The 23,378-nt window shown below is 37.7% G+C and overlaps 6 protein-coding genes across 14 annotated transcripts; 3 read left to right on the top strand and 3 right to left on the bottom strand.

Annotated features, from left to right (window-relative positions):
- Positions 1 to 1,661: 1,661 nt before the first annotated feature.
- LOC105692993 (glyoxylate reductase/hydroxypyruvate reductase-like) lies at positions 1,662 to 7,813 on the top strand. Of its 2 annotated transcripts, XM_012412601.3 has the most exons (7): positions 1,662 to 2,025; positions 4,745 to 4,872; positions 5,219 to 5,408; positions 5,852 to 6,015; positions 6,195 to 6,485; positions 6,763 to 6,880; positions 7,667 to 7,813. In XM_012412601.3, the coding sequence occupies exons 1-6, from the start codon at positions 1,946 to 1,948 to the stop codon at positions 6,876 to 6,878; spliced, it is 969 nt and encodes a 322-aa protein (XP_012268024.2). In that variant the 5' UTR covers positions 1,662 to 1,945; the 3' UTR covers positions 6,879 to 6,880; positions 7,667 to 7,813. The 2 variants fall into 2 exon arrangements, with proteins under 2 accessions (XP_012268024.2, XP_020712023.2); XM_020856364.2 differs by lacking the exon at positions 7,667 to 7,813 and having other exon boundaries at positions 1,663 to 2,025; positions 6,763 to 7,009.
- LOC105692994 (ragulator complex protein LAMTOR3-A) lies at positions 7,588 to 9,089 on the bottom strand. Of its 6 annotated transcripts, XM_048656615.1 has the most exons (5): positions 8,748 to 9,059; positions 8,624 to 8,642; positions 8,491 to 8,527; positions 8,137 to 8,370; positions 7,588 to 7,978 (listed from the first exon to the last, which is right to left on the bottom strand). In XM_048656615.1, the coding sequence occupies exons 3-5, from the start codon at positions 8,497 to 8,499 to the stop codon at positions 7,841 to 7,843; spliced, it is 381 nt and encodes a 126-aa protein (XP_048512572.1). In that variant the 5' UTR covers positions 8,500 to 8,527; positions 8,624 to 8,642; positions 8,748 to 9,059; the 3' UTR covers positions 7,588 to 7,840. The 6 variants fall into 6 exon arrangements, with proteins under 6 accessions (XP_048512572.1, XP_048512574.1, XP_048512568.1 ...); XM_048656617.1 differs by having other exon boundaries at positions 8,137 to 8,364; positions 8,624 to 9,089; XM_048656611.1 differs by lacking the exon at positions 8,624 to 8,642.
- Positions 9,090 to 9,751: 662 nt separating this feature from the next.
- Positions 9,752 to 11,558, bottom strand: LOC105692992 (erlin-1-like). Its single transcript, XM_012412600.4, has 5 exons — positions 11,416 to 11,558; positions 11,189 to 11,304; positions 10,889 to 11,078; positions 10,561 to 10,819; positions 9,752 to 10,423 (listed from the first exon to the last, which is right to left on the bottom strand). Exons 2-5 carry the CDS (start codon positions 11,294 to 11,296, stop codon positions 9,952 to 9,954), a joined length of 1,029 nt encoding a protein of 342 aa, XP_012268023.1. The 5' UTR covers positions 11,297 to 11,304; positions 11,416 to 11,558; the 3' UTR covers positions 9,752 to 9,951.
- LOC105692981 lies at positions 10,925 to 13,890 on the top strand. 3 transcript variants are annotated; one of them, XR_007278850.1, is made up of 4 exons: positions 10,925 to 11,062; positions 11,181 to 12,546; positions 13,069 to 13,208; positions 13,298 to 13,439. XR_007278850.1 is itself a non-coding variant. In XM_025746507.2 (2 exons), the coding sequence occupies exon 2, from the start codon at positions 13,446 to 13,448 to the stop codon at positions 13,833 to 13,835; it is 390 nt and encodes a 129-aa protein (XP_025602292.2). In that variant the 5' UTR covers positions 13,069 to 13,208; positions 13,298 to 13,445; the 3' UTR covers positions 13,836 to 13,890. The 3 variants fall into 3 exon arrangements, 1 of the variants encoding a protein (XP_025602292.2); XR_007278849.1 differs by having other exon boundaries at positions 11,181 to 13,208; XM_025746507.2 differs by lacking the exons at positions 10,925 to 11,062; positions 11,181 to 12,546 and having other exon boundaries at positions 13,298 to 13,890.
- LOC105692991 lies at positions 13,854 to 15,801 on the bottom strand. The gene is made up of 3 exons (XM_012412598.3): positions 15,777 to 15,801; positions 15,551 to 15,661; positions 13,854 to 15,297 (listed from the first exon to the last, which is right to left on the bottom strand). The coding sequence occupies exon 3, from the start codon at positions 15,243 to 15,245 to the stop codon at positions 14,487 to 14,489; it is 759 nt and encodes a 252-aa protein (XP_012268021.2). The 5' UTR covers positions 15,246 to 15,297; positions 15,551 to 15,661; positions 15,777 to 15,801; the 3' UTR covers positions 13,854 to 14,486.
- A 2,004-nt stretch (positions 15,802 to 17,805) lies between these two features.
- Positions 17,806 to 22,013, top strand: LOC105693000 (WD repeat and HMG-box DNA-binding protein 1). Its single transcript, XM_025746506.2, has 13 exons — positions 17,806 to 18,026; positions 18,126 to 18,240; positions 18,316 to 18,467; positions 18,539 to 18,647; positions 18,728 to 18,970; positions 19,051 to 19,266; positions 19,337 to 19,621; positions 19,715 to 19,931; positions 20,015 to 20,242; positions 20,327 to 20,550; positions 20,630 to 20,872; positions 20,952 to 21,345; positions 21,458 to 22,013. Exons 1-13 carry the CDS (start codon positions 17,950 to 17,952, stop codon positions 21,829 to 21,831), a joined length of 2,877 nt encoding a protein of 958 aa, XP_025602291.2. The 5' UTR covers positions 17,806 to 17,949; the 3' UTR covers positions 21,832 to 22,013.
- Positions 22,014 to 23,378: the final 1,365 nt, after the last annotated feature.

The following is a 23,378-nucleotide window of genomic DNA, read 5'->3' as shown; positions in this document are numbered from 1 at the left end:
GGTGATTGGTATTCAGTCCGTATATGAGCTAATTTTAGTTTATTTAAGTGTACTACATATACGGACTGAATACCAATCACCCCCTTAGAAATATCGCTGGCAACCACAATAGTCAGATGTGGCAATTTTTAGTTTTATTCGATAGATAAAAGCATAAGCAAATCAGAACTATTGTTCAAAACTATGTAGAGCTGTAAAACCCTTCGAGAACTATGGATGCAACCAGCACTATGCACACAACATACATACATGTATATGTATACAAGACAGTGGGCATTGCATCTGGCCAGAGTGACGTGGAAGTGAACGTCCTACCAGAAACGCATTGAACAAATACAGAACATATCACTGGACACCAAATCACAAATGCACTGTTTATTCATCCCGGAGAGGTCCACAAGCACACAGAGAGAACACTGCACTACCACGCCGACACCTTCATCTCAAAAGACCACAGAGCACATCAAACGATCATCGACACCAGCATTCAAACCGACACCAGCTCACAATCAGCCAAGTAAAAGGTGCATGTTACTAAATCGAAAGCTCGATCTCTTTCTCTTATTGTTAGATGAATTATTAGATTCTAGTTTAAGTTGATATAATCTCATGGTTCTAATTTTAAGTTTATACAATGTAATCATTTGGAACGAAAGCAATAAAGTCATAACTCTTAAAGGATGCAGAAAACGATTGAGTAACAGGCTGCAACCGCAGTGGACCAGAATGTTAAACGACTAGAATTCCAGGGAGGACGCAGAAAACGATTAAATAATTACTTATTGTTAGAACCACAATGGACTAACAATAAGCATTAAGAATTCTAGGTAGCAGAAAGCGACCGAGTATATAATAATTAATTCAATTTTAATACTGATATTTGGTGATTTTCGTTCACTGAAAATAATCGTGCGACTAGTATTGGCTCGTTGGCCGTTCGAGTACAAAAACGTAATTAAAGAAAATTGCTTCAACAGTTTAAATAAATGTTTTTCCGAAAATAATATGTCTGATAATTTATGAAATAATGATGATAATTTTCAATGAAATTGAAGTAATTCAAGTTTTATGTCTTTTTGACTTTTATCGAATTTTCGAGGTTCTTCGATAATAATGGTGAAAGGCGATTTGTTAGTGATCTATTCTCTTCATAAGGTGAGCCTAGAATGCTTTGTGGTACGTTGAACGGCTGCTATTATACGGCTTATACGTATTTTATACGGCTTCGGCGGCTAATCCCTAATGTTCTATGACATTCTACGGTGTCTATTTTTGGAAATTTCGTGTTAGCAAATAATTTCATAAGAGAAATATTCCTTATTTCAATCCTTGCAGATCTTCGCGAATTTAGTTCGTTCAATTTGAACAATTTGTTATAAACAAATTGTTCCATGAGCTTCTATGGTATCCAAGAGTGGCTAAACATTAATGTATCTTTGGATTCTTGGTGATGCCGAGAGAAGTTGTCGTGTTAGGTTTTGCACTGGCTGGTTTTTCTAATTAGTTCAATTAATTGCTAATATTTCCTTCCTCTTGCGGGACGTATCTATGTTCCGCTAGGGTATGCGCCTGCGCTAGAAAATCCGTGTTGCCCCACTATCTAGGTATTGGGTTCGACCAATACATGAGCGTGTTATACGTCTCACAATCAGTGTACTTTTTTATACAAGAGTTAAAATGCCAAACATTATCGAGAAACGTAATCGGAGAAAAGATACTATATAATCGTGGCTCTGTGTAGCCACAATATGAGGAGTAATATAACCGTTTCATTATCAGATTTACAACATTGGCCACTTCGACATATCAAGTATCAGTTTGAAGGTCCGGCGTATCGCGGAACAGAGATACGCTTATTAATGCGAGTAGTTCAACGTGAGCTACATTCGCACAAGTAACGGTAGTTTCGAGCACAAAGTTGCAGTAATTAACCTGAAATAACAAGATGAGTGGGCCGAATAAATACCGAGTTTTGGTGACAAGCAACGACGTTTCGCCATCTGGCATTGAACTCTTAAAGGAAAAGTGAGTGCCTACGTGTAATTCAGCACAATAATTAACGAAAATTCTATTTCGAAAATATCGAAATCTGAGGAGCCCCACTTCGCACCAGTGTTACGAGACGTTACATAACTCTAGTACACTCGCTATAAATTCACAATTCTGTATTATTACATACCAAAGCCTAAGCATTCAATATGTGTTCTAAGTACCAAGGTAATGCGACATGAATGAATCTCCTGTAAACACATCGAATTTTCGAAATTATAATACAATCTTAGAGCATATGTATGTCGAAGAATCCGATGATCAATGCATCAAGTTTATTATTATTTATGAAAATAATTAATATATCTATGAAAAATTTGTGAATTGTTTGACAACATTATGAAATTTCTATGTTATTTGGATTAGTTTTCTAAGTTCAAAAATTACAATTATTGCAAAAAATACAGTATCCGTCAAAAGTTCGGGATCACTTCGCTAATTTTCATTTCGGACGAAAAGTTTGATATCCTGGCAAAAAAAGGCGTAGATAAATGCCACCAGGCAGAATTCAGTCTTAGAAAGAAGTAGCTTCATCATGCCTTTGGTGAAAATTTTTACGTTTTATTTGCACTCACCAGGTGACATTGAACATGGTGTTTTTTTCTGTACTTTCCAAACTTATATGAAGTCCTGTGTAATTTTTCGAGAAATATCGATAATCTTTTCTTAATCTGACTCGAAAGGAGAAAAATCAAGCTTTAATTTTCTGCTGTTGAAATTTTTTGCTATTTTTTCGCCAAGTTTAATTGAAAAGAGATGGATTGCCAAATTTACTGAGAAAGTGGTACGAGCATGCTTCAATAATACAATGAATGAATGATACAATGTTACTTTTTCGATTTTTTATGGCTAAAAATAGCGTGGACCCCACTTGTAAATAATTACCGAAAATCTATTTGTAGTACATACATGAGTATAATGAAATCTACAGTCTATTTCTATGATCACTAAATTTCATCAATTCTGGAGTTTAATGATAACAATGCATATTCCCGACCGATGTTTGTGGTTCAGAAAGTAGATATGCGTGTGGCACAAGCGGACAAACTCCAATCACAACTATCTCTTCTCACTGCCCCCCACTCCTGTTGCGCACGGCCAGTATAGTACATACATAAAGTTCAGTAGTTTCAATACGTTGTTTGCGTGCATGGAAAACTGCTGCAGTTGTATCATGTTTTCTATAGATCTGAGCTCAAATGAAATTTTTTTTTTCGTTGACTGACGTGTCAAGGGGAAAGATTAATCTATAATATTATGATAAAGATTCAAATCAAAAATTAAATAGGCTTTTCAATCCAATTAGCTAATTTTTTACCTTGTTTACGACAATTTTGACCCCAAAAACATACTTCCGCAAATGCAGGACGAAAATGTCCTTTACAGTTGAGCCGGGAATAAAGTCCTATATGCAACTCATTCCCTCGGACTTACTGCCCTCCTGAAAATTCCCTTGAGTGAATACTGTCCAGGAATTTTGCTCGGGCAGTACAGTCGTCCGCAAGAATAAACTGCAGCTTTATTCTTTTGTTGCATAATGTACTATTATTTACTCACTATTTTCGAAACTTCAAGTTCGTCCTTCCGATAATATTATGGACAACTACCTCCCAAAAATTCAGCCAAATCGATAAAACTTTTCGAGCTACAGCTGCAGCAGTTTTTGAAAATGAGGTTTCAGGATAATCGCGCTTCAAGTTTCAATACTATAGAACTAATAATATCATTTTGGATAACGTGATACAATAACTCCGAACATATATGATACCTCTATTAGTCCTTTTTACAAGATACAATCAAGATATTATCGACAATATTATACTTTGAGAATATGTGAAAAAAAAATAGATTTTTTCAAAATTGTAAAGGGATTGCATTATTTATCCATTCTCATAAATGATAAAAACATTGAAATATTCAGAAACAAAACGACTGGGAAGAATGAATAATTAGCTCATTTTATTCTCCACCTTATCATACATATGTATTTCCGAGGTATAACGTATTTTCTAAAAACGATATTTCCGTCCGAAAATTTGAATACTTTGGCGAAAAACAAATAGCAAAAAAAAAATCAAACACAGCAGATTGAAGCTTGATTTTTCCCCTTTCGAGTCCGGTTGAGAATAAATCTGTATCGTTATTCCCCAAAAAATTACACACAACTTCATATAAGTTTGGAAAATGCAGAAAAAAACACCATATTCAATGTCACCTGGCGAGTGCAAATAAAACGTACAAATTTTTACTAAATGCATGATGAAGCTACTTCTTTCTAAGACCGAATTTCGCCTGGTTTACTTATGTACGCCTTTTTCGGCCAGGATATCAAACTTTATATCCGAAATGAAAATTAGCGAAGTGATCCCGAACTTTTGACGGATACTGTATATTATCCATAAATTTCTCATGTTGAAAAGTTTATTCAATTTATTAATTATTCATTCTCAAATTTATCATGAATTCATCTACGCCTGAAGTACCTCATTAAACATTGTGTACTATCTATGGTACCATAATTTTTAGGCATGTACGGTACTTTAGTTGACCTTGGTTACATAATTTATTTTCTGAAGTCTGGTAACACGGCTCCGTACCATCACTCACTTCCTTAGAGCGTATATTAAATCGTCATTTCCGTTGAATTGATTAAAAAATCAATCTCAATTATATTTTTTGATTTTACTTTTCACAGATACGACGTGACGATTATTCCTGCCGCTATCAGTACGCGAGAGCAAGTTCTCCAAGCACTTCCCGGCCACGATGCAATTTTCCTTGCCGGTCATCATGTTGTCAATAAAGAACTGTTAGACATTGCAGGTAGTTCGCTCTGACTGGAAAATTCTTAGCAACCTTTTAAGGACTTATCATTCCATTGAACACGACGCTCGATTTCTGAACTATTTCAAACCTTATTAGAGTCAAATCGTGTTCTGCAATATACCATTCTTATTCTGATAAGATATACGGCCATATAAGGCTATAGACGCCAGTATAATAGGTAGATATGTATTTTACAGAAGCAGATACAAGCCTGATAAACGATGAAAGATTAAAAATGAGAAAAGTTCACAGATTGCCGCACCGCTATTCTGAAGACTTGGAACAAACACATTAGAAATCATTTCGATATGATGAAATGCTCGTTACTGCCTCTTCTTTTCAGGACCTACCTTGAAAGTGGTCTCCTCTATGTCTGCTGGATATGATCACATGGATATACCAGAAATTAAAAAACGAGGCATAAAAGTAGGCAATACTCCAAACGTCCTTACAGCTGCCGTTGCTGAAGTTGCCGTTATGCTGACTCTTAGTGCTGCCAGACGTGCCCATGAAGGTCGCATCCAAATAGCCGAGTAATTTTACAACTTTTTAGATCAATAATAGTACATTATGCGACAACGTAATAAAGCTGCAGTTTATTCCCGCGGACGACTGTACTGCTCGAGCAAAATTCCTGGACAGTATTCACTCGAGGGAATTTTCAGGAGGGCAGTAAGTCCGAGGGAATGATTAGCTTTATTCCTGCGTTGCATATAGGACTTTATTCCCGGCTCAACTGTAAAGACCACTTTTCGTCCCGCTAATTCACTTTTTGTGCCGCAAATTTACTTTTCTTCGTAAAAGGCGGGAAAAAAGTATAGTAGGGAATCAGATTCGACTTTGGTCCCGCCTTTCAGGTCAAAAAAGTTGTCTTTACGGTTGGGTCGGGAATAAAACAATTTTAGCGGCTAATTCTGCATCTTTATAAACTAAATTTTGGTAGACTGTGTCACCGTAATTAACGTATTTTGTTCAGAAACAAGTGGATTTCAACTCCACAGTGGATGCTTGGACGTGATTTGCGTGGCTCAACTGTGGGAATAGTAGGCCTAGGCAACATCGGACAAGCCGTGGTTAAACGGCTCAAGCCATTTGAGATTAATCGATTCATTTATTCAGGGCACTCACGAAAGCCTGCAGGTAAAACCTAGTTCCACTTATTATCTCGCTTGTTATATGATACGAATTATCTTCATTCGATTGATAACATGACTCCGAATGTGGATATCATTATTAGTCATATGACAGGCTGAAACAGGTTTCTGTTTCGATGCCTACAAGTTTTATTACCTTATATTGATTTGCATTTGACTTTATAGGCGATGCCCTTGGAGCGACATTTGTGTCATTTACTGATCTTCTCAAAGAGAGTGATTTCATAATTGTTGCAACACCATTAAATGGTGAAACTGTGAACTTGTTCAGCAAAGACACCTTTGCTCAAATGAAGAAAACAGCCATCCTGGTCAATGTTGGACGCGGACCTGTTGTAAACACAGATGACCTAGTCGAAGCACTCCAGAGTAATACTATTTTTGCTGCAGGATTAGACGTCATGTATCCTGAACCATTACCTAGTAATCATCCCTTGCTGAGTTTGCCAAACGCAGGTAAGTAAATTCAATTAATTTATTTGTTTGGAAGTACAAGGTTGACTCTGCATTAGACTGACATGAATCACATATGTATACATCATCCGATTAACTAAAGAAAGATGTCGACAAGTCATGGTAAAACATCATAGCCCGTATTCACGATCCGCTTTTAGCTCTAACAGTATCTAACTAGATTTTTTTCGTAGGAAATTCAACGTATGAAAAAACTAGTTAAACACTTTCAGCCCTAAAAGCGAGTTGTGAATACAAACCCATATATTTATTGTTCTAGTAATCATTCCACATTTGGGAAGTGCTACGGTGCAAACACGGTGCGATATGTCGACAACAGCTGCTCAGAACGTCATCAATGCCTTGGAAGGAAAACCACTTGTTTACGAATTGTAATGGTAAGACAACTTATTGTATAAATACGCCATAATGGCATTGAATATTCTGATTTGCGAAGAATGTAACGAGCTGTACACACGAAAACTTGTTCTGCTGAAAATGCAGACAAATAAAAGTTTTTTAAACGATCTATAAACAATTTCTCCATATTGCTACATCGTTGATATAATTTAAAACATAGATTTAAGGAATTGTTAAGATGAATAGCAGAAGGTTTTGTTATTCTTATCTTTGAATTCATTTCTTCAGATCAGCTATTTGTACCCTTATAAAGAGCGGGTTACCTTCCTCCTTCAAAATTAAAGTTTCACTTTGTTTTACCTGTAGTGACTTCCATTACTATAAAATATATCTCAGGCTCTCATCAAATTCCCCAAACACACATGGAATGCGTAATTACATTAGGTTTGTGCACATGACTTGTCTAGGCTATGGTTTCCCTCAATTCTGTTCAAAAGTACAAACCACAAACTATCGCTTACCTTGGAATCCTTTCACTAGTGGTAGTAAGATAGGTTGACATCAAAATTAGAGTTTCGGCAACAGCTAAGTATTTTCTTACCTCATATTTTTTTCCTCACGTCGATATCAGCATGCAAAATGATCTAGCTAAAGTTGTTCCATACATTAAATCTTCATTTGTGGTTAACTAGATTATTACGAATGTAAGTTCCATTTAATAAATTTTAACATTCACACTCCTTGGTCTATGAGATGGAAAATGTATATTTACGCAGTACCTTGGTATTGAAACTGCCCATAAGCTTCTTACATTTGAGTTACAGAGTTCTTTGAAAGACGTCCGCAATTTCTCTACAACGCTTGTATTTGATTTCATGAGAGGGATTAACTTTGGCCTCACATACCCACTCGATGGCAAGTAACTGTTGAGATTGCACTTCAATATTTGTGTCCAAGGTTCCTTTTTGTTGATACATATGCTGTACCATGGGTGACCATCAGGCTTCCGCAACCACATTTTTCAAGTTTTGTAAAATTGGATCAACTTTGCTCTCCAATGATAATATGTGTCCAGTATCACAAGTGTTGCTAGCAATAAAACTTACTACCAATGGTAGCTTGTTCATTTGAACAACCTGAGGAATATTTTTTCCTGGTTACTGAATTTTCAGTTGTTTCAAAAACTCTGAACAGCACTTATTCATATTTCTTTTCCTTCCCAGTACGTTACAGTTATACCAAAACATTTTTCAAGACCACAAACCATTATTCTGAAGCTATTGCGTTAACATACCTGGTAACTGCTGTACATGCTTATGAGTGTCTTATTCTTCCCAAGACCAAGCTTGCTGCCTTGGTCAGTAGCCATGCCAAATGTGGAAAGAAAACTGGCACGCATCGCCAGTTCTGGAGCATTCTCATCAGACACCGAAATTACGGGGACTCCATCCCGATCCGTAATTAATATACTGTGTAATCCATCAACGCTATTTAACAATCGATGTAAGAATTTCTTTAATTCCTGAAACTAATCTGTGTATTATTACGATGCACCTCAGATTTATAAAAACATAACCTTCAATGTCGTTTACTTTGATGTTTGATGTAAACAGTTTATTGAGTTGAGAGATTAATCATTAGGACTTACCATGTTCATTTTCAAACCTAATTCCCGCCTCTGGGATCTATGAGAATACCGAAATGACGAATAAATTTGATACAGACCTTGTGATAGCGATAACGTACAGTGATTCAAGACAACTGAGCTTACAACTACTTACAACGGCTACCCCTGCCAGTCTTGATTAATGAAAAAAAAGGTTACGTGAGCCACCTTGATCAACACCTTTTAGATCTGGTTTACATAGAATACAACCCCACAAAATTGACAAATAATCGACCCACCTGAACGAAGTGTATGTATGTACGTACGTATGTACGTACGCCCGGTTAGTTTGATTGTGAATCGCTTCGAGGCCAAGCGCGCGTTTGAACAATTTTTTCGTGTAGCTCTGTCGCCTACGAAAAGTTGTCCAAGCGAGCTTGGTCGCGAAGCGATTCATAATCAACCCAAGCACCATGCCACGCGCGTTGAGTTGAATTGGACAAGCTTCTGCTGTCGTTGCTAAGTTCCCTCAGTCTCCGGCGACAAGCTACTTCGCTTTCTCTAGTCCGCTCAGTGAGTCCGCTCCCCGACATAGGAGGACTGAATTCGTTGGGTATGGCTTGGCGTACGTATGTATACATACGTACATTCATACATACGTTGAGTCGTCTGCTACCGCGGTCTTCCCGTAGAGCGATCGCGGAGCGCGGCCCGTAAAGGACTTGAGAAGGCAGCAGCTCATTGCCGGCAATCGAGGTGACCGGCGACAGTAGGAGTTTGTCCGAATTCACTCGATACCGGTGGTTGTCGGAACCTCGAAACGTGAATTCGTGTTGCCCACCAGAGTTCCGTATGCACGCCCAATCATACCACTACTAGCCCAATAGTCATTGCTCAAACCGCCATCCTGCTTATAGTCTGCCAACGTCATTTGCTTTCGCGCAGATTGTGCGTTATATGAAAGATAAAAGCAAGATTTCTAAACTTGTATCAAAATCCAGAAAGAAATCGTTATTATAAGGCTATTAAACAACTACGAATGGGAATTGAGTGCAGGCGATTCCACCTGAGCGATTCAAATATATAACCCTCAACCAAATGTGTGTAATAGTTGGTCCGTTGGTCGTTGCATCACGTTCATAAATCCAATTTGAAGTAAAATTTACCTATTCTGGCAAGAACCTCGTTTATAAGTGTTTCAACTCATGAAACTACATACTTGGATTCAAGATTCTGGAGAAATTCTTTGAATATTATCCATTTTGAACTCAGCAGTCGACTGAAGATTAGTATGAGAAATCGATGCTTGGAAAATACATGTTTATTAGCATACTTATCTCAATCATTCCTTGTACATTATTAAATTAGTTTAACCTACACAGAATTGAATGAAGAAACTCAGACGACTTACAAACAAGCACCCTTGCAATCAACCAACTGTCACTGATTGTGTACTTGACACTAAATTTCGGTGGTTTTATATTGATTGTACACAAGACGGAACTATTCTTTTCGAAGCAAATCGCCGTAGGAGCTTGTTTCGCTGCTGCTAGTTACTTTTTCGGCAGATTTGACATCAAATTCTAAATTAGGGTCACTTGAACAGCCAGCAAATGTGAACATTTTTGGAATGTCAGCACCATAGTAGACTTTTGTATTCTGAGCAAGGGATTCGTACTTTTTCAGTTCCAAGAACTCTTTTGACAGAAGTAACTTGTTTGCCTCAGCCTGTTTTTTCATTTGATAAAAATTTGCATCTGATCGGCTCTTTTGTCGTGCTAAATGCATCTCGTCTTCGATAGAAGCCATCCGCTGAAGAGATTCTTTTTCCATGATTTTTTGATCATACTGAATTTTTGCCACCTGAGCTTCTTTTTCAGCTTCAATGATTGCTTTCTTACGATCTGTTTCTGCATCTTTTTCAACCACTTTTTGATGCTGCGTCGAGATCAGTAACTTTGTCTTCTCTGCTTCCCTATAAATAAAATTTGACGTCTTATTACTTGTAAGGACTTGTTTACACCTGTATAACTACTACAAGGTAGAGCCATGGAAAACTGAAAAAACCAAAGTGTATGTTGTGGGTCAAAGCTACTTTGCTTTTATACTCACATCAGCTCGTAATTTTTTCTAATAGTCTCTGGTATCTTAGGCTTTGTAACTCTCACAGCTTGAATACTGAGACCCGGAGCTAGTTCATTGAGATCAGTTTGCAACGCAAATTTGAGGTTTTCGTCAATTTGGTCAAACAAGTCTATGTAGACTTCATGGAGGCTATGCATTGAACAGAATTGATTCAATTCGTGATGAACCTTGTTGAAGATCAGAGTTCTGTCATAATCTGCAGTGAAGTTTCTGACCATGTTGTAAACTACAAAAAATTAAGAAAACAATCCATTTGAGTGCTCCTGAAAATGGAGGATGAGAAAATAGATTTTACCGCTATTTGCGTCCAGAATGTTGACAACTTCTATGCGGTCAAAATAAATCATTACACCGCCACTAGTTCCACATGGGACGTTTTTCACCTCATCAGTCTGCAAAGTCACTTGAACCGACCGATAAGACGTTAAGAGAGGAATCATCATGTGAAATCCTGGATTGCTGATATGAGGTAGAAGCGCACCTCCCTAACATTAAATTTAAGACAGCAATATGTTTGCATATTAGTGATAACGAATTTGAGACTTTAATGTTTCATCAGATTTTATTGAAAGCATTTCACAAAAAAGGTACTCACCCGGAAATACACACCAACATGACCTTCTTCAATCCGATGCAGAGAAAAATTAAAAACTACTGCTAAACAGACGAGCAAACAGAGTCCAATGATATTTTGATCGGACATCTTTTCATCTGTGATCAAGATAATATGCTGTATCCAAGCACGGAAAATTTGAACTCAGTTAATATACAAAAATTAGGTTATGCAAAAGCAAATTTGACGTTTCAGATGAATATTGTTACCTGTTACAGGCGATCGTGAATAAAACAATTATACTTTAGTCTTTGTACCAGATTCGGTAGCGATGGTTCATTAGTTTTCTTTAAGCCATCAAATATGATCCGTTAGAATCATGTCCCTTTCAAAGTTATAGATATTTTCTTCGGTCTGCTATGATAGATGGTGTACTCTTGAATTTATTTGTTGTTGATATTATAATTATGTGTTTTATTTTTTTTCCTGTATTTGTTCATTCCTTTATTCTCGTATTATTTTATAACTAGTAATTTTTCATCTATCTATGATTATTTGATTTATATTATTTATTCTATGCGTAAATGGTTTTCACGTTCAATTTTGTTGTGATTTGGAACTCGGTTTACTGCCATCACTAGTTCATAGAATTAAGCAATGACTAAACACGACTAAACGAATGGTATTCCTTCGACCCGTTTCCGTCCGTTTGAGGTTACGATACGAGATTGGTCGGAGCTCTGATTCGGGTACCTGGATTAGATTTGTTCGTATCCCAATCGATTGTAGTTTGTTTGTCAATTATTGTAGTGCTAATCCCGACGTTTGTTAGTTAATCATTCGCTAAAAATAACGAAAACAAAATCGCTTAGGGAATTTTGTGAAGTTTGCCCCCTCACTACCTTAAATCTCCGCCAAATCGAATTTAATCTAGGTGTAATCGTTTGTAGTTCGTTTGTAGCTTATGCTTGGTCTAGATGTGAAGACAAGATGCGCAAGTTGGCCCAAATTGAAAGTGCAACACTGCTACACTACTGGAATGGAAGTGAGTTAAAGATCATGAGTTGGTAATCTTCGTAGTGACAGCTGATAGCAGCAGTGATAAGTGTTTAAAAACATTAGTTCCAAGATGGATTCCATAACGCCGGTATTCTTTCATATCATACAAATATACATATACATGTATAATACTTGGTTGGCACATAGTGCTGGAAAAAAAAAAATTCTTTGACAAGAAAGACTAATAATTGAACAAGCGAGAAATGTAAACCGAAATATACTTGCCCTAATCTTACGGCGACGTCGACGACGATTATTTCATCGATCTTGTTGGGTTCAACGAGAATTGGAAAGACCAGGTCACGGACAATATTGGGAATTAGCGGTTCCTCAATATACAGGTAAATTTTTCAGTGTATTGTGCAATCATGCTTAACATCTCTGTAGCAATAGATAACAAACGTATGTATTCAACGCAACTACTGTCGTCAAAAGAATCGTGCACATATTTCCCAAACATTTGGAAAGTTTTACGATGTGATGAATGCCCTTGGATCCACACTTGTAATGTAAGTTGTTCATTGCTTATCGATTTTCGATTTCAAAAGAAGTTTTGCCTGTCAAGGAATACATTGCAAGAACTTTGTAAAGATCTCCAACCTTATCTTAAAAAACAAGATACTCTTTCGAGGGAGGCTGTTTCGTTGGAAAAAAGGGTTGCAGTTGCCCTCACATTTCTCAAAAGTAACTGCGATTTTTAGTCAATAGCTGACATGTATGACATTGGGAAAAGTACTGTGGGGTACTTGATGTATAAATTCTGTGATGCTGTAATTGATGGTTATTACCAACAAGTCATCAAATTTCCGCAAAGTGAAGAAGAAAGACGAACCATCACAACAGAATATTTGAACAGATGGCAGTTTCCAGATTGTTCTGGGGCAATGGATGGCACCCATATCCCCATACAAGCACCAGCTCACTTTCCAGAAGATTAGTTTAATTATAAGTCTTTCCACTCCATCGTTGCATTACTTGTCATTGATGAGAAGTATTGCTTCACGTAAGTAAAAAGTCATTCTGAAAAAATTCTTCAGTCCAGATATTCGGTATGTTCATTAGACGTTTACTATTATATGTTGGTTTTTCTAGGTACGTCAACATCGGTGCACCGGGCCGCTGTAATGATGCTTCCATATTTTGCAGGAGCTCATTATACAGAACATTCTCTGTTGCTAACAATGGTCATCCTACACTGACAACAAAGCTGCATATCATATCAGATGCAGCATTCCCTCTGATGCCATGGTTATTGAAACCTTATCCCATCACAAATAATATGCCGCTTTTGCACAGAAACTTTAATTATAGATTAAGTAGAGCACGCATGACCGCCGAAAATGCACTTGGTAGACTGAAAGGTCGTTGGAGAGTGTTACTAAAACGATCTGATCTAAATGTCGAGGATGTGAAACGACTAGCAAAGGCATGCTTTGTACTTCACAATATTTGTGAAAGCAAAGGTGAACCGTTTCATCCTGATTGGTTGAATAATATTCCAGTTGGAGATAGATTTATAAACGTACCTAGTGTTCCTTACCCTGACGGCAGAGCTTTGACAGTTGCTAAAATTAAGCGTGATATGGTGGCAGAGTACTTGATGAATGATGGACTGACTGTAATTGATTAAATAATTGATTCACATGTGTACAACTCATTAATAAATTTTTTATTTTCTAAAAAAATTATATCTTTTACTGCTCCTTATGTAAAAAACCTTCATCGGTAAAGTAGTTTTATAAATCTTACTCTTTGTAATACTGCATAGGTTAAGTTGCACTAATCTCAAAAGAACCTTTTTCATTCTGTGGTAAAGTATCAGTAGTATACCTAAGCTATTCCACTTAGAATGGTAAATAAAAGCTAAATAATGAGTACGTAAAAGATATGACTAATATAATAGTATTATATACAGTATTGAAAAAGAAAATGAATACGAGCAATCATTGAGAGCTGAGTACACTGCATCTCCATCGACAGACGAATTCATAATAAAATGTACACATTAGCAAACATCACGGATATTCTTATGAATATCTACAAACTAGAAACAAGTTATCAGTCTTGAAAAGGTAAGTAAGTAGTAGCAGCGCATTAAAAGTAGTGATACACATTGGTTGGCAAAATATGACCAGTGTATGTAGAAAAATGACTTAGGATCCATCCCATGGATTGATGTAAATATAATTCTCACCCTGTTTGTTGACCAACGGTTTTTTCAATACTTTGGAATGAAAATTGATATTTGCAGGCTTGTTCGGTGAGTATCCTATTGATTCAACTATTGAGTTGATGGAAAGTTTTCATCTGACTGACTTTTTTTGACAGCCTTTTCACCCTTGCAGCGAGAAGAAGTCAAATAATCTTTAGGTTGAGAAAAACTAATTGCTGGAAATTCTTCTTCAATGGAGAGTTCTGGAAAATCATCTGGTAAGTCTTCTGAACCAATACTAACAGAAAAATCATTTGTTGGTCCATCAGTATCAAAATCTTCATCCTGATGTAGCCATTCTGTACACATGTGATCCTCGATAGGACTTTCAGAGCGTACTTCGATATCATCACTCTGGGGTGTACTAATGGCAGCAGATGGTATTGCACGGACAAAAGGTACTGTGTTTCGCTTGACTTTACTAGGATAATTTTCAACAGACTCTTTCTTAATAAAACGTGAACAATCTGGAGTGTGTTTTCTGCTCAGGTTAAAAGGCTCGTCAAATTGACTAGTCTGTGCGGAGTTAAAATATTGTTTTGAAAGTGTGCTCGTAAAATTCGAGGTACATAACTTCGTATGAGAAGAATCATGTGGAGTGGAGAATGGCAACTTTGAAGCATTGGATCGACTGAGATCAGCTTTTGAAGTACCTGGCATACCCAGTAAAGGTGTTTCTTTGGCGATTTGGCTTTCAGCCAGTACAGCAAAGGCCATTAAAAAGCGATTCATCGACTGTGCGACAGAATCCTCCCGTTCTTGAGCCTTCTTTTCTCGTTCTCCAATAATTAAAAGCCTTTCATTGTATCTTCTCTCGAATTCTATCATTACTTGTATTAGTTTACTTTCATCTGAACTTTTCTTGCGAGCTGGTTGAGCTCTGGAATATAACCAAACATTGATAAAGTTTGCTTTATATGTTGCTTTCTATGATACTCTGGGTATGTCTTGTCACAAGGAATCTAAATGCGGTTGAATTTTTTTTCTATGCAAAATTAGTAGGTACTCAGTGTTAGCTGCATTCCAACTTCAAATGAGGCACTATTCTTTCATTTGATATTTCATAGAATCAGATATAAATAACTAGAGCATTGTTCTGGAAGAACATTACTTACAATATGTCCATTACTTACATTTTTTGGATACGTCGTTGATGAATAGTATCAGGTTTTGCAGTTGGAGTTGTCCCGGTATCTTTGCAAACAGTGCCAACTTCTACATGTCTCTTAGTTCCTTGGCGTTGTCTAAAAAAAGGTGGTAATGACACAAGGTTGTATGATAATAATTTTCAACCATTTAAGATGCATCACTTAGCTCGGACAATATATTAATTGGGAAAATTATATTTGCTAAACCTACACTATATCACTTAAGGAACCTGAACACCTTTTTCTAGGTCTTCACAATTAGTATCATCGACGACATCAATCGTTTCCAGCAATCCGTCCTCAGGTTCATCATTGTTGACATCATCTGAAAAAAAATATAACTTTGGCATTTGAAAAATAAAACTTGACGTAGCCAAAGAATTGTCCCATAACAGATCGCATACATTCCCACTTATAAAGAACTCAGTGTTATCTAATTGTGTAAATAGTGCTGAGTATACATAATTTTTCATATTCACATTCTTCAATATCATAACATGCATACCTTCAAGCGTTTCAGAAAGCCCGTTGCCAATGCTATCATCTAACAGCTCATCGTTGACGCAGTCTCGTTGTCCCAAGACCCCATGTATTATATCGTAGTATGGCCACGTTGGGATTGCGCTACCTGAATAAAAATTAAAATGTATAGTGTGAAAGGGTAATACTTTGCCCATTTTTAACACTACAATGCGGTTATGGAAACTAATGAAGTCATACCTGATTTAGGTTTAAGTTTGCGGTACTCAGTCTTCAAATTATTAATTTTACTTTTACATTCAGCCCCTGTCCTGGTGAAGCCTTTTTCTTTTAGTTGAGCAGCCAGCGAGTTCTATAGCAAGTTGTGCCGCAGCTGAGAGGTGAATTGCTGTTGTACTTTGTCAGACGCCCATAACAATAAAAGAGTCATAGTCTCTTTTTCTCTAAAGACTATTCTTTTCTTCTTGGTTTCCGACATATTGAAGCACTAACTTTTAATAACATTGTGAAAAGCTTACCTGTTGATGTTTGTTTACAAAAACTAACAAAAATCTGCGATCTTACCGAACCGGGAAGTCGACTAAATATTAACTGATATTTAACGCAAAATTCAACATCACCACCTAACAACGCCAAACAAGTCAACGCAAGACCTGACAAGACCGTGCACGTGGTGGATGTTTTTTCAAATATCTTTTCTCTCGATCCAAAACGATATTTTCGTTTCACTTGGCAGAACTTGCTGTGTTGAACGGGTTTTCTCAATATCTTGAAAGAACCCCAGCTGCAATGGCACTTTAATACCAGCCGACTTCAAGATAGTGCCTTTAACATTAGGTGTAGACTAGGCATTACGGATTATCTACTCTGGACTATTGCAGGCGAACGGTTTTTCTTCAACACGCAAAACAAAAACGGACAAATTATTCGAAAAGAAAAGGTCAATACAGCTTTCTGCGCATGCGCCACTTGAGGCCGAAGCCGCTCACAGCAGTTCGAGATTCGAGAGATCTACTGATCCACTCGGTTCGACCTTGTTCCGTGCACCGCGCCATAGAGCATCTACAAATTGATTGTACGGCTTTCGAATCGGTTTGTTTACTCCAGGTTTGCTCCAAGGCTATGTCATCTAGATTATGTCATATTCTGTCAAACCGACTGTCGAACGAGTTCAGAATTAAGAATTATCTCAAGCTCATAAACGGAACAACGTAAACGGAAAGGGTCGAACCGAATTGATCTCCCGAATCACGAACTGCTGCCAGCAGCTTTCGGCCTCAAATGGCGCATGCGCAGAAAGCTAAATTGAATAATTTGTCCGATTTTGTTCTGCGTGTTTAAGAAGAACCATTTCGCTTACAATAGTCCCGAGTAAATAATCCGTAAGCTACAAACGAACTACAAACGATTGCACACAGATTAAATTGGATTTAGTGAAGAGTTAAGGTAGTGGAGGGCCAACTTCACAAAATTCCCTAGGCGATTTTGTTTTCGTTATTATTAACGAATGATCGACTAACAAACGTTGGGATTCGCACTACAATCATCTACAAACCAACTACAAACGATTGGGATGAGAAAAAGTCTAATCTGGACGAATAAGGGGCTAAGTATATGGAGTTAGTACCGTTGACTGACATCAATCAGCATTGTTTGGTGTTGTATTTACGTACACCTTGTTATCAACCATCAGTGAACGCTCAGCGTGTCTCAACGTTTCAACGGGAGCGCGTTTGAACTGGTTTGAACTAGCCGCCTAGTCACCATGTCTAATCCTTCAAAATATGGCGGCCCACAAAATACGTCCGAACCAGTCTGAACCTCCATGGTCTGAACTCTGAATTCGTTGATGGCGGCTAGAGAGCTTCGTCACATAAAGACGATATAGAAACTATATAAAAGCGATGCCGCTTAACCGAAAACCGCTGCGTTATGCACACCCTGAGGGACACACGGATGTCTGTTATTTTTCTGGAAAAAAGTAAGTCTTGGGTGTCATATTCGTAATTGTCACCTCGTCGATAAGGACATTTTCAGTGGACACAGCTTGATTATGTACACCCTCAACCTTTTTCAACAGAGGGGGCTTGCTCACCTGTGGAGTCGATGGAGATGTTCGATCCTGGTTGAATTTGATGGATGATGATCCTGCTTCTAGTTGCGTTTCGGAACAAGTCATATCTGTAGTGTCCAAGGTAGAACATTAAAAATATCCACCAACACTCCCAGACCTACTCACAATGTTGTTGTTACAAATTATTTGCAAACAGAACGAAAAAGTCTATGTCGCAACAGACAATAACACAGTTCAAATCCTGACCTACCCTGATTTGGAAAAAGAAGGGATCATAAATCGGTTCACCGGAACAGTTTGTTGCTTGGCCACTACCAGAAATGGGAACTTTATTGTATCTGGATCATGGTACGTCTGATAATCAAGACCTTATTTACAGTAAAAACTATCATGCTAACACTATAATTCCTTCCTTTAAGTGATATGCAGATTCAAGTGAGCAACTACAAGACATCAGACACCTTTGAGCTTGTTGGACATACTGGCCCAATATTAGGCTTGTCGCTAGATCCTAAAGAGGAATATGTTGTAAATATGTTATACCTACTCTTGAATTTACTATTTTAATGTACTTTTTTTTATGACTTATTATTGTTTATCTGGCTCAGGCATCGTCAAGTACCGATGGTTCAATACGAGTATGGGATATCAAACAAAAAAAGGTTGTCCATATTTGGAATGACATTGTGCCTAAAGGCAATTCATTTTTTACATCAAGGACTCGTGGTATGCCATCCTTCGAATGCAAAGATGGTAAAATCTTGGCCTACCCTCTGGGCAAGGAAGTCGTTATCGTACAGCGAACCTCTTGGAAAGAGTCACTTAAACTCAAATGTCCTGATTTAAGAGCGGTTAGTTCCTTTCAAAGCAAATGTACACTCCGAGTAACGTTGATAATCAGAACAATCACATGCTCAACATCTCTTCACAGGTGCTTAGCATATGCAAATTTTCAAACTGTGGTACACTGCTAGCTGCTAGTTCAATTCATGGAGAACTAGTTGTTTGGGATGTCAAATCTGGGGAACAAATCGGCTACATAACTCATGACAACAAAGCTAAAATAACGTCCATTGCATGGAGTTTGGATAAACCGACTGAAATTGCATTCTGTGATTCTCTAGGAATGCTAGGATGCGTGGAAGTGGTATGGCTCAGTTTGTAAAACTAGCGGTCTTATTAACAAGATGTTTTACTAATTCATCACCGATCAATAGGTCCTGAATCCGATGGAAGAGATATTCCCTGAACCTGTGGGCCCCGTCGAACTAGATCAAGACTTGAATGATCGCATCGGAAGTTTTGAAGACGGTAATGACAGTCTTGATGGTCATAATGTCGCATCAAAGATGAAAATTCAGAGGGCTATAGACATAGATGACTCTGACGATTCTCAAACAGCACCGATTGAACCTATTATCGGAGAAACATTGCCAACGCTCAAACTACAAGCACCTTTCCAGCCCGGATCTTCACCGATACATCTGTTGACTCGTTACATGGTGCATGTTCTACCAAATAACTTTCCTAATTCCCCAAAATGATACAAAACAATCCAGTGTCTGCAACAGTCTGCTTACTTCACACTTCCTTAGGCGTGGAATACCACCGGGATAGTAAAATGCTACTTTTCCGAAGACCGACAGGAGTCTAGTATTGAAGTTGAATTTCATGACTCTAGCGTGCATCATCCACTTCACATTAACAACTACCTGCAACATAGCTTGGCTGCTTTATCCCCTCACGTTTTGGCTCTTGCTTGTGCAGAAGATGGTAATGACCCAAGCACATTGGTCTGTATCAGGCTACAAGGTAATATGATAACAAGTGAAATGAGTAATGAATATTGCATCGAGTTAAATTATTGACTTATACCAATTCTTATAAAAACGCAGGATGGGGTTCTAATAACAAGGAATGGACCTGTGAATTACCTCGGAGAGAAAGCGCTATCTGTCTTGCAGCTGGCGACAGCTTTGTCGCACTTACGACAAATAAAAGAAGACTCAGACTATTCACAGCGAGCGGAACTCAAAGGCAAATAATCGCATTACCTGGTTCTCCAATCGCGATGAACGCTTTACAAAATCACCTCGTGGTCGTTTATCACACTGGAACATCAGGTTGGTTGAAGTACTGGAAAATGACCCTGAATTTTATTTTCCAAATTCGAAACTATCGTATGTATTTATATTCGTATTCCACAGGATTACAAGAAGATCAGCAGATGGCGATGATGTGGCTGCAGTTCAGGGGAATGAATATCAGCAATCGTTCCCTCGCAGTTCCATTATCGGGAAGAAACTTGGAATTGGTATGGGTGGGATTGACCGATCAAGGCTCACCAGCGATCATGGATGAAGACGGTGTTCTTGCGATATACGATAGAGTCTCCGCATTTTGGAACGTTGCTTGCGATACTGCTAATCAGGTAGACATAGCTCATTGGTGATGGATTGCCCCGGCCAGTGATTGTAGTACATTGATTGAAATACTTGTCCAAAATTTAGTGTAAAAGCGTATCCGATCGCTTTTTCATAATTGGTGTCAGTGAACTGGAGAAGACAATCAGATGTGTATTGTGCAAAGGTAGTCTTTATCCTCCAACTGCGCCAATTCCAGTCCAAATGGAAATACCTCTAAAATTACCTCTTCTCGAACCGGACTCTCTTAAATCTCAGATGGAAGCCAAATTATGTCATTTTAGTTACGATGCGCGTACAGTTGAGGAAACTCTACTGTCCTTATTTGTGGTAAGTGACGGCCGATTTTTGTGGCGAACTTCAGTTATTGCTTACTCTTCGATTATTTAATTCCTCTCATTATTCTCAGATTGCATGCCGCGCCAATGTCGAATATCGTGCGGTAGATTTGTGTGAGGATTTTGGGACTCCACAAGTCTTGGAGTTGGCCATGAAATATGCCGCACGTCTCGGACGATTATCTTTAGTGAACAAATTACAGTCAATGTGGAAAACCTCTGAACAAAGCGAGGCCGGAAAGGATCAAGTAGAAAGTAAAACGTCTCAAGAACGAGCCAATAGATTGAAGTTATTTACTGTACAGCCTTTGGATGAAGAGTGTCATGGAACCAATGATGTAAATAAAGAATGTATTTCGACAGCAATCACACACACCAAACCCGAGATGGAGATAAAACCAATGACCTTCTCACTCAGAAGACAAAATCCGTTTAAAAAAAAGGCGCAGGCACCAGCTTTGGAAGTTAAGTTTTCCCTCTTTACATTATCAGAAAGTCTCAGTATGGCTTCACTGTTGCGATGTGTCAGTTTTGTAATAAACCAAATACTCATGTAAATAATTTTCATTAAAAACAGGTTTGGATGCTATGAACCAATTGTCACAGAGTGAGATTAATTGCACTTTATCAGAGGTCAAATCCTTAACTGAGAAATCCAAGCCCAAAGCTCAAACAGTGACGCAGTCCAAAGCGCCTAAGGAATCATTCACATTTTGGTATGCCAAAAATAAGAAGGCTCTTACAGAAGAACTCCCAGATCTCGACATGAAACAAATCATGTTAGTTGCCCTTGAGAGATACAAAGCAAACAATAAAATATTGCCAAATTCCTCCAAAGCTTTTGTGATACAAGAAAACAAAAAGCGAAAGTTATCGGACATTGACGACGAAGAGAAACAAAATTGTGGTACCACAGCCGAAAAGTTGTCTGCTTTTGCGTTCACCGAGTGATATTTCCAAGTGTCTTTAACCATAGAACTAATTCATAGAGTAATTCATTTTCAATCATAGAGCATAATAGTTTTCATATCGTTTCATAGTTTGTTTCTATATTTCTCCAACATTTTTCGATAATTCTTGTATGTTATTTCAGTATCCAGCAGATATAATCAATAAAGTTAACAAAAAAAATATCAGGGAAAATCTGATGAAACAGTGAAAGAACTTTGCCGGAGCGATATAAATTCAAGCACCTTTACGAGTCGTAAAGTTGGGACTGTGTGCAACATAACGATGGAAAATCATTACGGTTTGTCACGACCCCCACCACTGTTTATTTTCCCATGGTGTAATACGTCTGTGTGAACGCAATCGCATATTACAAATCACTTCTCGGTAAAACAACAGGTCACTCTGAAACTGCTTGGGAGAACTCATTGAAGCGTGGTGAAGGGGGCTCTGGTCAGCTCCGAACGAACAAAATCAATTTGAATTAGTATTGGATTATTTCTGTGAGGCTGTAGATCAGCTGTCACTCAAACTCGAAATACACGGACGCGTACCGCAATCACACGAAAAACGCACAATTTATAGAAAAGGCATCGAACAGTGGACTAGAGCCCCCTGTACACTAATTCAACCGACCGTCTGAACAAATTACGACGCAGATAATTTCCATTTGGCGACATAAAAGCGAAGATGGGAGCCGAAAAGCAAATCCTTTTCCTATCTCACTTTGCCGCAACATTTTGAGCGCCGTCAACGCTACACGGTCAGCGTTGACTGATGATTGATAAAAACAGTCATAGTCCAGTCGAATTAGGTTTAATATTAATGTGGAAGAACATAGGCTGGTCGATTTTTTCAAATTTTCTTCAGAACAGTAGATCTCCGTTAATAATTGTCGTAGATGAGAATTTTTTCTATTCTTATGAAAACATTGACTATGATTTTCAGATAATTTATAGCAATATTTCGAATTAATACATATGAATTTTTTTGGAAAAGGCTTAATATAGGTCGGATCGAAGATACAAGTGGGTTTTCGAAAAGTTGAGAAAAAAAACAAGTAGGTTTAAAAAAAAAAAATTCTCATCTACGACAATTATTAACGGAGATAGTTATTTGTTAAGTAATTGGTCAGCCGCGTCGCTCGGCCCTCCCATCACGCGACTCGGCACCCCCCACCATGCATTTCAACCGATCGAGCACGGCTAGAAGCATTCAACGCTGTTCAATAATTTTTTCGTTATTTTAAACTACCTTGACGATGTTGAAAAAATTCATGGTTATTCCTTGGAGTATTTGACGAATTTTTATATTTTTTTAGTTTTTCAATATTAATTACAGCAATGAATATCACCCAAAATCTAAGATACTGTTATCTCCAGTTCTAATTAATAAATTCAGTTTTTTTTTTTTCTAAAATACTCAATGAAGAAAGAACAATAAGAATCTGTTAAGATCCATTCGAATTTGGATTCCATTATCAGAGATATCTCTATTTGTTTAAGAGCAAGAATTTTAAAATCGCAGCAAAGGTCAGTCTTTATAGATGA

The sequence above is a fragment of the Athalia rosae genome, chromosome 6 (genome assembly GCF_917208135.1).
Source record: "Athalia rosae chromosome 6, iyAthRosa1.1, whole genome shotgun sequence".
Classification (NCBI taxonomy): domain Eukaryota; kingdom Metazoa; phylum Arthropoda; class Insecta; order Hymenoptera; family Athaliidae; genus Athalia; species Athalia rosae.
The sequence above is the reverse complement of the archived record's forward strand: the minus strand, read 5'-3'. Positions and strand labels throughout refer to the sequence as shown.